The 13,893-nt window shown below is 39.1% G+C and overlaps 2 protein-coding genes across 3 annotated transcripts; one reads left to right on the plus strand and one right to left on the minus strand.

Moving 5' to 3' along the window:
- Positions 1-443: 443 nt before the first annotated feature.
- On the minus strand, positions 444-3,099 carry LOC147870132 (uncharacterized). The gene is made up of 4 exons (XM_087337315.1): positions 2,053-3,099; positions 1,227-1,883; positions 925-1,120; positions 444-791 (listed from the first exon to the last, which is right to left on the minus strand). Exons 1-4 carry the CDS (start codon positions 2,867-2,869, stop codon positions 773-775), a joined length of 1,689 nt encoding a protein of 562 aa, XP_087193441.1. The 5' UTR covers positions 2,870-3,099; the 3' UTR covers positions 444-772.
- Positions 3,100-10,846: 7,747 nt separating this feature from the next.
- LOC147870133 (uncharacterized) lies at positions 10,847-13,273 on the plus strand. 2 transcript variants are annotated; one of them, XM_087337283.1, is made up of 4 exons: positions 10,847-11,102; positions 11,978-12,131; positions 12,234-12,479; positions 12,540-13,273. In XM_087337283.1, the coding sequence occupies exons 1-4, from the start codon at positions 10,980-10,982 to the stop codon at positions 12,974-12,976; spliced, it is 960 nt and encodes a 319-aa protein (XP_087193409.1). In that variant the 5' UTR covers positions 10,847-10,979; the 3' UTR covers positions 12,977-13,273. The 2 variants fall into 2 exon arrangements, with proteins under 2 accessions (XP_087193409.1, XP_087193405.1); XM_087337279.1 differs by having other exon boundaries at positions 10,848-11,102; positions 12,234-13,273.
- The last annotated feature ends 620 nt before the right edge of the window (positions 13,274-13,893 follow it).

Raw genomic sequence — 13,893 nt, forward strand, 5'->3', positions numbered from 1 at the left:
AAAACAAATGCCATCATCAAGTGAGACCTTTTCAAGAGCAATAACAGACACAAATAGTATTCGTATTGGAGAAGAAAAGCAAAAGCACACAACAGTTCTGGGCAGAAGGGGCTCAAAATGAATAAAGAAAGAAAAACACAAGAAATCCATTAAGATATTCTACTCAATAACAAATTAATTGCAGAACTCTGAGATACATGTTTAACTGTAGCAATAGTTATTAAGGTCTGAAAACAGGAACATAAGCTTCAAGAGTTTCCCAGACCCTTCCATTGATTTAACCTTTGAAAGCAAAATGAGAGGGATAACGAAGCTACTGGGTGATAAGATCTCGTTTTTAGGATGTAGGTTCCAATCACGTTTCGTAATTTGTATATATAGACATATGCATGTAACAATATTCTTGCATCAAAACTCATTGCAATCCAACCAACCAATGTGGGTAAATAAAATCTACATCTTCATATGTGCTTCATTCGTATAATATATAGTTTGGATTAGTCTCACAAAAACAATGGTGTTTGTGCAAAAGCAAACCCCCATGCTTACATGATGTTGTGTATTGATTTGATAGACGGATGGATGGATGTTCCATCTTGTTTTCCTACCATACCTTACATGATGTTTTGCATTCATGGATGGATGTCCATCTTGTTTTCCTAACATACCTTACATGATGTTTTGTATGGATGTTCCATCTTGTATTCCTTTGATAACATACATGATGATGTGTACTGATGGATGGATGATCCATCCTATTTTCCTTCCATAGCTAAGAAAGCTTGTTGAACCTTGGAAACACATTAAAAGAGGCATGTTTATTTAACCAAAGAAGAAAGGGTTGCAAAAGAACTTTATATAGATATTTGTGTGTGTGTGTGTGTGTGTGTGTGATTTTACGGTGAAAACTCAGAAAATACTCACTTAATGAGTGTATAGGTTTCACCAGCATGAAGAGGGCACGTGGTGAACCCATTTTCATCAGTAGGAACGACTTGTCTATGAGAATCCAAGAGAGCTAATCCATCACCAAAGCTTCCTCTCAGATCCAAGGTTGTGGAAGGCACTTCCCATGGCTTCCCATCTATGAACACCACTATGCTGCTAAAGTCTCTCTCATCTACAAGATACACAAGACATCAAAATCAAGCCAAAACTTATGGATAGGGTTTAAGCGCAAAAAAGCCTAATTTCCAACAGTCCGAAATTTTGGAGTCTTTACTTACTTCTTTGCAATAGCAAACCTTCACCATACAAAGCTGGATCATCCTTTGATTTCATGTTGGAGTCTTCGGCACCATTCTCGGCGAGCATGTGGCTACTTCCACTCACATGCGTTAAGGAGTCATTCCGGATGATGCTACTAGTTAACGAGTCATTTCGGATGATGCTACTTCCACTCACATGCGATAAGGAGTCATTCCGGATGATGCTACTAGTTAACGAGTCATTTCGGATGATACTACTACTCGTGTAGTTACTTATACTCCGTCCGAACCCATTGCCATGATCTTGGTGGAACATCATGGAATCAGATGCGGCTCGCTTATCCTTGCGAACCACATCCATCTCCTCCGGCTCAACCTCTGATTCCCCCTCTTTGTGCTGCTGTTTCCTCTTCGCGCGGGCTTTCCGGTTCTGGAACCAGTTATAGACGTTGGATTCTGAGATGGAGCCATGCTGCCCGAGCTGTGCAGCAATGGCCTTGATCTTCTGCTTGCTTGGAGTACCATTGCTCCTCTCGAAGAGGTTCTCGAGGATCTGGAGCTGGAGCTGGCTGGGGGTCCACCGTTGCCTTCCACTCACCGTACGACCGCCTCCATTGGCCCCAGATGAATCATACGAGGTCGGCTGCTGATGGTGCCCATTCGCTACCATCATGTCTATAGTGATTCAACATGAAACTGCCATACAGTTTAGCTTTCTTTCTAAAATTTAGCACAAACATAAAAAAACATAAGCCTGACATAATCCATTTAGCTATCCACAAAATTCCAATGAAATCCGACTCCATGCTCAAAATAGTGCTATCTATCTAACTAACTAACTAACTTGGGAGAAATGCGTGCTGAGCCATGAGAGCTTTGTGCATTTCGACGAGCTGGTTGCAGATGGTGGAGTAGACCGAGATCTGGCGGCGCAGAGTCTCAAGCTGCTCATCTGTCATCGCACGCCCGCATTTCAGCAGGTAATTATTAGTCCCAATGCTAGAGTTTATCGAGGATGAAGAAGGAACAGGCTCCGCCTCACTGGGTGGTGTCACTTTCGTAGTCATTGGAGATGTGGTAATCACTGTCATTGGAGATGTAGTAATCGCTGCACTACTATTATTATTGATATTGTTGTTGTCGTAGTGGTTGTTAGTCTTATCCTTCTTGTGATCAACACCGTGTGAGCTTGCCTTTAGTATGCGATCAGGTGAAGAAGAAGAAGGAGAAAATGAAGGTAACGCATTGGCACAAGTCGAGGTAGCAGTAGTAGCGATCCTATCTTCTTCTTTCTTGATCGCACGATGTTGATCAACAGTTATGGCATGGCTTGAGTTTCCATTGTTAGAGTTATTGCAGCAATCGGATTCTGATGCAGTAATACACATTGAGCTAGAGCCCTGTACTGGAGGAGGATCAGCTGGAGGAGGGGGAGGGCTATTAATGATGAGTATTGGGCTGATCTCCTGTGCAATATGAAGAATCTTCCCTTCCAGTAGTAGATTCTTCACTTCATCCTGATCTGAGGCAACAACGCCCTGTTCCTCCTCCTTCTTCTCCTCTTCCTCCTCCGTCTTCTCCACTGCGAGGTCTGCGCCATCGATGTTCATGCGATGCTTCACACCATCATCGCCATCGCCACCGTCGAGTAGATGAGCCATGCTTGAATGAGGTATTCCCTTCTGACGATAAGTAAATGGGGTTTCCAGCAGCAGGAAGAGGGAGAGAAGAGTTTTTGTAGCAGCAGAGGATGAGAAATGGAGGGAATGCGCGTGTGTTTTCGGAATAGAAAGTGAGTGCTAGGCGCAGATGGAGGCGCCATCTCTCTCTCTCTCTCTCTCTCTCTCTCTCTCTGTGTCTCTTTCTCTCTCTCTATTTCTTCTCATGAAAACACGTGTGTGTATTTCTGTAATTGTAGATAAAATATGTAGATAGATACAAGAAAGATTGTATGTATGTATGTATGTAGATATGACATATGTATGTATGTATGTATGTATAATGTATGCATAGGTGGGGTTTGGCTCAAGGCCCTTCCTTTGGTACACAAGGCCCTTCCTTTGGCCCAAATAGGCACGCACGCACGCCCTTCGGGATGGGGGCTTTCTTGGTATCTATCTATCTATCGTATATACATACTACGCATACACATAGCACCTCCATTGTACTGTAACAAATATGTGTCGTAGTAGGCGATATGGCACAAATGCATCCCGATTGTATAACACAAATTCATCACGATGGTATAACATGAATGCATAATAAGGATTCTTCCCTCCTCCATCCCTTTCGTCGTCTCCTGTTTATAACAATGTGTTGGGGAGGGTTCTTTAGTCTTCTACTACATCCCCCACCCAAAGGCCAAACGTCGTCTCACAAGTTAACAATCTATTTCTACATTGCTTCTACTCGTTGGTAGGAACCATCATTTCATGATCGGAATATGGTGTTATGACATGCATCACCAACATTGGGACGCTTTTTTATTTGTCCCGACTCCTTACAACCGATCTTCGTATTATTGTCTCAATGTTGATGATGTATGTTGTCATACCAGTGTGGTTTTAGAAAAATCCATGTGCTTGGTTGGATTGTTGTCCTTCGATGTCCTTTATGCCCACACATACGTCCTCCAAAATGAGCATGTACATCCTCTTTGAGTTGAGTGCTTCCACACAATTAATTCTACCATTACGATACCTCTGATAGTGTTCAACCTTTTTTATTAAGGAGGCCCGACATATGTTGAGACTATGTCATTAACTAAGCACGTGCTTAGTTAATGACATAGTCTCAACATAAGCATGTGCTTTTTAGCTAAGCACATGTGATCCTCGTGGAACCCAAGTTGTGTGTGACTCACATTAACCCTTGATCGTATGGGACATCAAGAGGATCGGGTTTATCTCATGTTGTTGCCTTTTCATCAAACCATGAAGTTTTTCTTGGTTCTTGGACTCCTTGTTTATGCATATCATTGTTGAAAACGTTTAGGACCTTTGTAATGTTCCCCTGATCAAATTGGTTGGGTTTTCCAATAATACCACGTTTTTCCACTTGCGAAACCTCTACTTGACAACCATTGTAATCCTCGTGGTCTTCCACCACCTCTTCTTGCCACCATGTCCATGTTGGATTCATCAAAATGTTGTGATACTTGCTAGGAACCACAAAGATTTCGAACAACCAAAAGCTCGAGGAACAAAGAGGAATGATTGTGAAATTCAAGAGAAATTCTAAACAATCAATAAGGAGGAATCCTTACATTATTGACAAAGCTTTATTAATTTTGGTTTTCCTCTCTCCCGCATTTTCTTTGTTTAACCTCTAAAATCAGGTGCATTGCAAGATGCTCATATGCTACGGAAGCGTGTGCACATATACACCTAACATTCATACTTGAATCCACGTGTTAGATTGAATTGTATGCTTTAAGTAGGTATTATGTTTAGGTAAGTGGATGGAAAACCCAATCCTTTACGTTATTTATGAGTGGAGATTTTAGGCCCTCTAAAAGATGATAGTATACATCACTTGAGACTTGCCTACATCTAATGTGAACTTTGGAAAGGGCAAAGTAAATTAGTGATAGTGGAACTGAGTACAAAAAGTTCCCAAGTTACATATTGCGTTAGACTCTATACGGAATCTCAACTATTAAGTGGAAACGTGGGTATTCTAGTCAAGAGTTGAGGTTTATTCACGAGATGAGAGTACACTGCTAAACTTAAATACATGTTATGGATTTGACCAAATGTATTGAAATAATGAATCATTCAATCCCTTTGGAAGATGATATTGTATATGCTTTTGAATTCAGATGCAAGAATGGAATTGTAATTGAGACTTTACGAAATGGTATGATCACATGGATGTACTACTTCCAACCACAATGTCTACAAGGCATGCATTAACGTTCTATGAGCTATTAGATGTGACAAATGATATTCTTTGCTTAAACTCGTTTCAGAATCTCTTGTAAGATGAATAGATGCTCTACATGCTATCGATGTTGTAAATGAAAAGGAACTCAACATGAACCTTAGGAAAATCAAGGTCATAGTCTTTGATACTACATCACTACCAACTCAGAGATTCACAACTATCTCTGAGTAGATAAGGTAGCCATTGTGGATTGATATGTTGTTCTTATATATGTCGAGTTCTACTATTGCGACTCTATTTATTGCCAAAGTGGCACGAGAGAGAATCCAAGTCGAGCACAGTCCCGCGAAGGTAACATGATTTCCACAAGATCCGAATTATGGTGACTTCATCCAAAGATATACATCGTACAAGAGTTCAAGAGCTTTTGGCAAATGACCCCACAATGTTGTCCGGACAAGTATGAAAACGTCTCAGGAGAGCTATAAACCTGCTTGCCAAACCCTAGCAATTGTGGAGATATGGCTCCTGTGAATTGACGATAAGATTTGAAGCCCCCGCATCACTCTGCTTCCTTCAATTCTTTGTGTTAGGATTGTCCCCACGCATTCATTACTTCTGCCTTGTTGATTCCGCTGAATGATGAGATAGACCATAAATCGGATTCCCTTTGAAGTAGGAACTCAGAAGCTAAGCTACTTTCTTTCTGGTGTTCTTCTTGAGAAGGACGTTGTCTTCCTCTGACGCTATCTTTCATAAACATGTGAATGCGTTTTAATGCTTTTGGACGTGACCTGTGAGCATGATGAGGTAGACCATAAACGGATTCCCTTTGAAGCAAGAACTCGGAAAAAGAGCTTCTTTGCTCGTGTATTCTGGATGTTCTTCTTGAGAATGAAGCGTCTTTATCTGATTCCAGGTCAGTAGTAAGTACTTAGTATTAAGCAGTTGTTCTCCCATTTCCGTCTAGAATACGAGGTAAACTGAATTATTTTCGCAAGTAGGGTCTGTGAATAATTAAGGCGCAAACTCTAATACTTTATCAATGGCATCTGGAAGAAGTCGTTCGTGAATGCTGATTTAGTGAATACTGTTTCTTTAGCCAGTGGAATTCAAATCATTGTTTGGATTTAGAATGAAGGACAAGAACTCTCCAAATTGCCATAGAAAAGCTGAAGCTTTCCCTTCGTTTAACTAAGACAACATTTCGTCTAACTCACTTGTAGAGTACATTTATGTAGTCCTCGTCAGTTGCTTTTCGAAGTTATGTAGGGTTTTTTCGTGAATTTCTTTCAATGTGTTTGTGGGAGGTTTCACTAAATTAAAGTATGGTACTGGAATTCTTGGCGTTCTTCCTGATTCACCTCCAGAGTCTATTTAAAATGTCTATTATAAAACCATTTCATTGAAATCCTGAGGTGCCATCGAGATTTTATGTTTTCAGCAACAAATTAGTTTTAAATTGGGTTAACTCTTTCGTATTGGAAATATAGTTTTGCGGAAATAGCAGAAGCAACTAATTCGATATACAATTTAAATAAATGAAGCATGAGCCTGATCATAAGTTCTAATTCTGTCACAGGAATTACAAATTTTATTGTTTGGAAATTGCTACGTTAAGATGTGACTAGTGTTGTTTTAATGAAAAGCTGCTGTAAAGGCGTGTGTGTGTTCATTGTGGGAATCAAGCAGAGCAATGGTTGATATACATATGCATATGGTTCGTATGCGCATATCGTTTTGGAACGTCAACCTATCACGATTATCTATGAACCAAATCTCATTCATAAATTTAGCAAATATATTACTTCTTTACGTAAGGTTGATGGTCTGCAGAATATACTGGAAAAATTATGCGTCAATATAAGGAATAGTGGTGAGGAGTATTTATAGTTGTGCATTGTAATGTATCTGGTGGTGGTGACGAACCTTCTATGATCTCTGAAATGAATTAGCATGCTTTTTGTAATTAGCATGCTCATGAAATTTCCATGAAGATGTGTGCCGACTATGCTTATAATGAATAATAATGAACAATAAATCGGTTTGAAGATTTGAAAGTTAGATGAACGTTCGCGATCAGGAGGTGTGTGCATCTTAAGTACTAAGACAAGAATCGTGAAGAGTAAATCGTATTTTTGAAGTGAGGTGCGTTTGCACTACCATCTTAAGGGTAGGGTAGTCTCCACAAATTATAAGAAGAATAACATGGCCCATCTGCAATATTTTTAGAAATATGAACATTAATGGGTTGTATGTGATTTCCAAACAGTATGCATTGGAGCATTTTGGAGCTGTATAACTTTGAGCAAAATGCTATTGGAATTGGATGAAAAGTGAAATAGTTTGATGTTAAAGTACTTGTGGACAAGGATATTAGTTTAAACGTGTCATGGTCTTTGGCCACTAAAGATTTGAGGTATTCAAACATGTCATTGTCACTAATATAGAGTTTGGGAATTACCTTGAATGTGGGTATGTGTGAACAATTCATATGGTGCGATGGGATGAGGGAACGAGGGATAATTGTCACGTTGTGGAAATAGCCTGTAGTATACTCAATTAAAGAAGAAAGAAAGAAAGGTATATTAATGTTTTCTATGGCCAAATTTAGCCCATGAGACAATTGGTTTACAATGAAAATGGGGTATTTACCCAATCATCGAAAATAAAAAAATCACAAAGAAAATAGAACTAAGGTAAAAAGGTCTAGCAAAAAAAACAAGTTCCATAAGGAAATGACATTCTACTAGGGCTAGTTTCATTTCCATGTAGCTCTCTCAAAAAGAAGCTGGAGGTCAATGGGTTTCGATGTGTAGTTAGCTGGTGCTCTGAATAAGAGATATTGTAACAACTCTCGTATGTGGTGTAGCTCATGTTCTGTTATCTTCTTAATTGTTTTTAGGGGACGTTGAGTTTATTAAAAGCTCAATATCAGAGGGCGTTTGAATGTTCTTTCTATTTAAGCTTGATCAAGAGAGAGGCACATTCATTGTCTCTCCTTGTTCTTGAAAATTTATCTTAGTTAGATGTTGGTGAATATTAAAACGATTATGATTAACATTTGTAGTTTTTCCTTCGTATATTGTTTTAGCTCTAAGATATACATATGTAGTCTCTTTATATCTGAGGTATCTAATAGTTTGGAGAGGGTGGGAGAGGGTCTTAGTATGTCTTGGTATTTTGCCCTTATCTCGAGATAAGTTGGACACTTGAATGGAAAGTGGCACTCATTCTTTATCTCAATTTGACATAACCTACATAGCGTTTCCTCTCTCGAGATATGTTGACATACTAAGAGGGAGTAATAGCTTAAGTGCCATACTTAAGACGCCACCTAGAAGGTTGAGCTCATATGTGTATGCTTTACTAACACATAGAGACTTTGTGCTTTAACGTATTAATACCCCTTCTTAGTAAGGAGACATATATCAAGAACACATGTATACTCTGGTTCCATAAGTCAAAATTGGCCACTTTATGGACGATAAATGTTTTAATTCTAATTCTAATTAGAACGATCATTATCAATGTCACGTTGGTGAGATTATATCCTAAGTTGTGCAGTGGCCACCGTTAGTGCATTTGTTAAGAATGTATATAAATATTTTGGTCATATAATAAAACCTAGGTTAGAGAAGTGCATGAAGTTTTCCTTATAGTACAACGTTTTAGATGGGATTGGCTCTCGTGGGGTGATCCATCTATATCGGGGGTATCTTTATTACGGTCCTCATGAGTCATGAGATATTAAACTTTGATTAGTCACATGGTTGTAGTTAAGGGGAGGTAGGTTATTAATGTCTATGCCATTTGCAAGTAACCAACACACTATAATGTTATACCAAGAGTTATTATTGTCGTACTCATATAGGGATCATGATGCCTTAAAAGCTTGACGAAATATCCTTACCTTGTGGTTGGCCATGTATCCCATGAATAAAAACTACCAATTGGAAAAGTGCTTCAACCAATATTGGGGGCAAACTAAACTCTACGCTAATAATGTCATGTCTTGTTGTCAATTTGCTTCAGAGTTGACATGATAACATCATCACCAAAGGTCTATAGATACGCCTTGAGCCCATACTACGGATGCATAGATGAGTGTAGGGTACAATAATGAGTCGAAGAGCGATCCCTTAGTCCGTGGCTCTTGAAAGTATGTGTGGTGGCATTGTCTCTCTACGAGTGAGAGGGATGCATGCCCTCTCGTTAGGCTATCTTTGGTTGCCTGGGTCATCGAGAATTTACCTGAACGAGCACTAAAAGTGACTCCTAGATATACATATGATATAACTAGCTCAATTGGTTTATGAGACGACGTGTGAAATATAGGGCTTTAGTTTTTGTTAGATTCACCACCAATCCTTATTGTGTGCAAAAGTCATCTAGGGCATTAAGGTGCTTTTGTAGGTCGTGTTCAGACTCCGAGAGGAAAATTATGTTGTAAGCATAGAGTAAGAGACTAACTTGTGTGCTCCAATGGCTACTCTATTGCCTCCCTTACGAGCAATAAAATTAGTGATCTCATCAATGTAGATGCCAAAAAGAGTCGGTGATAGGGGGAACCCTGTTTTATGCCAATGGTGCTTGTGAAGCAATCGAAGAGGCCACCTGGGCATCTGACACACCGAGAGACTTGCTCATATAGAGCATGGATGGCCCTAATCATGTGATTTGGTATCTCCAAGCTTCTAAGCCTAGGAACTATGTGAAAGGTTTTGGGAAAGTCCACAAAGCAACAATATAGTTTATTCTTGCGAGCCTTCGTTTGGTCAATTAATCATCTAAGTGTGAAGATATGGTCAATAGTGGAGAAGGGCCAAGGCTCATCTAAAGCCAGCCCGCTCAGGTGCTCGAAGGCTTAAGTTATCCATATAATCATTGAGCTCTTCTTCCATTATTGCACCATATAGTGTAGCGAGCGTATGACCTATCATAATGGTCCTACATGTATTTGGGTCCATTGGGTCCCCTTCTTTATGTATAGTGGTCACTATGTTCATGGTCCATTGTGGTGGAAAACCCTTGGTGAGGGTGCGGTTAAAGATTAGAGTGAGAAAAGGAGCTAGGCACTCTCGAGCATATATGATGTGTTCGGCTCACAATCCTGTGTGGTTTACCCTTTGTATATCATGTGAAGTGTTTCTATGGGAGGAAGCCAAACTAGTCATATGGCGAAGTGCTTGCATGTTGCAAGTCATTGTGTCTGACATGGTTGGCTTCATTCGTAGTAGCTCTAGAAAACAAAAACAGGCGCACCAAAACGAATGTACGAACAATAAACAATAACATATACACTTGAGTGTCACAACAAAGTGAAGGATGTGGGGAAACGTTACATTTGAAGGTTCTGTCTAGTAGAGGTGAATGAGTACAAAGGGATGGGAATAGACACGATCAAAGATGAATTTTCACAAGAGACTTACAATCGTATTGTTCTAGATAGCGCTTTGTGTCCAAGAACAAAGGGGTGCGGTAAACACGAAGTGTTGTGGTCTATGAGAATGCTTCAATCTTGATGCCAAATTCCAATGATGACCTACAGTAACATACCTACATATATCTATCTGTACATAGTACATACCTACATATGTATATGTACATATGTGTCTATGTATATATACGTATATACATACATTCACACTACACAGACGTAGAGAGAGACAGACAGAGAGAGCCACTGCCGGGATCCTGGCTTCTAAAGTTCTATGTATTAATTCTGTACTGCCTTCTTCTTCTTCTTCTGTACGTCTCTGTTTCCCGCGCTCTGTCTCTCTCTCTTTCTCTCTCCAGCTGCTTTATCCTTCTCCTTCCCTCGATTCTTCTGCGTGTATTCTTTTCCTTCTTTGTTATCTATTCCTCTCCCTTTTGGAGCGCGCGATGGCCTCTGCAGAAACGGAGCTTCGTCTCAGCCCTAATAATTCCAAGCCCACTGATCAGGATCGTCCCACGTCGGAAGCAGATTACCAGGAACTCCGCGCACCACCAGGTTGGCATAAAAAGGTCAAATTCGCAACTTAGTACTCTTCATTTATAACTCTCAAACCCTAATTTTCCAATAAAATGCTCAGAAGTAAAGTTTCCCTCCCGCTTTTATATTTTGACATATATTATTCTTATTTTGTCAACATCTCCATTATTCTAACCTGCCTAGAGCTCGAAAATTCTTAGTAATTGTATCCCTATGTTTTTCTTTTGCGGTTAATTCTTTTATTGATTCTGCGGCTTTAAATCTGTCTCGTTTCGTTCACACAAGTGATACTGAATTTTATGTAATTCAATTACGACTCTTGGAAAATCCTAATCGACGCCTGCTGTGGTAAAACAGAGATTAAAAATCCATCAATAGGCATTAGCTAAAGATACTTTTATCAAATGTGAACCTAATTTTAAAATTTCATTCTAATTTTCCAGTTGATGGCTTTCAAGAACATCAGGGACCACAGTTAAACATTTTGTTTGAAAGTCATTTGGGATATGTATTTGGATTACTGTGCAACTGATTTGTCTTTTTGACGCATGTCAATGAGTTGATTTTCGTTCATCACGTGTCTAGAAATTAAAATCTCCGATAATATAATGAGTTTATAAAAGTTCATGATCTGAAAGCACCCTGAAGGAACTTTTTATAAAGGGATTTTGTTAGCTCTAGTTTTATGGTAAACGTATAATATAAAACGTTGGAAATATCAATCTACTTTCGTTTTTTCCAGTCCAGAGAATATACTTGATAGATTTACATCCTTTGTATATCCTGTTAACTTGATCGTTATCTGCTTTACTGAAATTTGATGTTGCTCAAATTGCCACCCTAGATGTCATTTAGTATCATTAGAATGTGCATTTAGTATTTGAGAGTTTTACTCGAAGTTCTTCAGATTGCCACAAGGAAAGGATCATCAACCCCAAGTCCAAGGGATGTATACTTCATCACACCAGATGGTGAAGAGATCAAATCGAAGAGAGCACTAGATAAGTACCTGAAGTCACACCCAGGAGGTCCGACTGCATCTGATTTCGACTGGAGTACAGGTAATGGTTTCTTAGTTTATTAGATTCTTCTTCCTTAAATGTATTAATGAAGGAAGGAAATCTTTCTGTTGTAATATATAATAACTGTTGCATGTACGGTAGGCGAGACCCCAACAAGAAGGTCATCAAGACTTAGCTTGAAAGGGAGGCCTAGTCCAGAGAGTTCAGGATCTACTGGGAAAAGAGCCAAACAGAAAATAGTGAAAGATGAAGATGAGAAGAAAGCTTCAACTGAAGAGGAAGTTCAAGATGATGTCGACAAGGCTATGGAAGTAGACACAAGAACGGATGAAGGAAAACCTACAAAAGAGAATGTAGATTTGCCTGAAAAGGAAGAGGAGAAGGAAGGTCCACAAACAGTAGAGAACGTTATTGAATCAGCTGCAATAGAGGAAGAGGAGAAGGAAGGTCCACAAACAGTAGAGGATGTTGTTGAATCAGCTGCAATAGAGGAAGAGGAGAAGGAAGGCCCACAAATAGTAGAGGACGTTGTTGGATCAGCTGCAATAGAGGTCAACCATATGGATGTAGAAGACAAGAAAGCTGAAATAGAAACCTCAAATATAGTGGTTGAAGAAGTGGAAGAAAGTGCTGTGGGTGAAAGCAAAAAGACGGAAGACAATGTTGACTTGAAGGAGAGCAAAACAGAAGAGGTGGAAGAAAGATTAGAGTGCAAAATAGAGGATGTGAAGACAGGCTTAGAGAACAAAACAGGGGAGGTGAAGGAAAGATTAGACGATAAAGTTGTGGATGTCAAAGAGAGCAAAAAGGAAAGCTCAGAAACTGTGTTTGAACATTGCCCAGAAGCACCAGATGCCCCCAGGCAGGTTGATGTTAGCACATAGTTTAGCTACTATGTCAGTACATAGTGTTACTGAGTTAGTAACTAGGGTAACACATAGCTCTTCTGGCTTTGTAACTATGTTAGCCCACAGCTTTTCTAGCAGGGCATTGCGTTCTATTTCATAGTTTCTTAGCAATAGGAAGACTAATTTAAAATTATGGACTCATCTAGATAATTAACACATAACCAGCAGGAGGACCAATTTTATTTTTTTAAGTTTCTTCATTTGTTGTAAACTTAAATGTTTGTATATCGGATTTTGCAACACATCTTAGTCTTCAGAATGTTTGAACTCAAATGGGTAGCATATTTCATTTGTTCTTTTATATTTGTTGCTATTGACATGCTTCTTTGTTCATCAAACCTCACTAAACCAAAGTGATAATTGATGTTCTAATGATGTGTTAAAAAGGATGGAAGAGCTTGTGATGGATTAAGATGTGAGGAATTTTTTTACTTGCAACCAAAGTTCTACTTTGTGATAAACGACAATATTTAAGATGCCAGCAGAGCAATCTTATTATTCTGGTTGAAATTTTTAAGGTCAAACTTCCATTTTGTGATGATTTAGTTTTTACAACATTTCATATGGAAGCAGAATGCATCTCTCTTTTAAAATACATTAAGATAGAACTCTCTTAATTGGGTAATTAATCTGTATTAGCTTTTATATCACCAATCGATAATAAACTTATTCCTGGTGATGTATAAATGCAACTACACAAATATCTGTGCCAAAATTCCAACCAATCTTGAGACGCACTTACTTATGTTTGAAGTCATTAAACAAGCCCAACAAGTCAAGCACTATAAGTTCACGTTCCATGGTGCTTCTACTGGCTCTTCAAAATCTATTGTAGCCCTTTTGGTTGTAACAATGGAGACAATCTTCCCAAAAACATCATGGTCAAGTCCAAA

The sequence above is a fragment of the Azolla caroliniana genome, unplaced genomic scaffold, assembly GCF_043228905.1.
Source record: "Azolla caroliniana isolate FFs.n. ecotype wild unplaced genomic scaffold, voAzoCaro1.0.p SCAF_1, whole genome shotgun sequence".
NCBI lineage: Eukaryota > Viridiplantae > Streptophyta > Polypodiopsida > Salviniales > Salviniaceae > Azolla > Azolla caroliniana.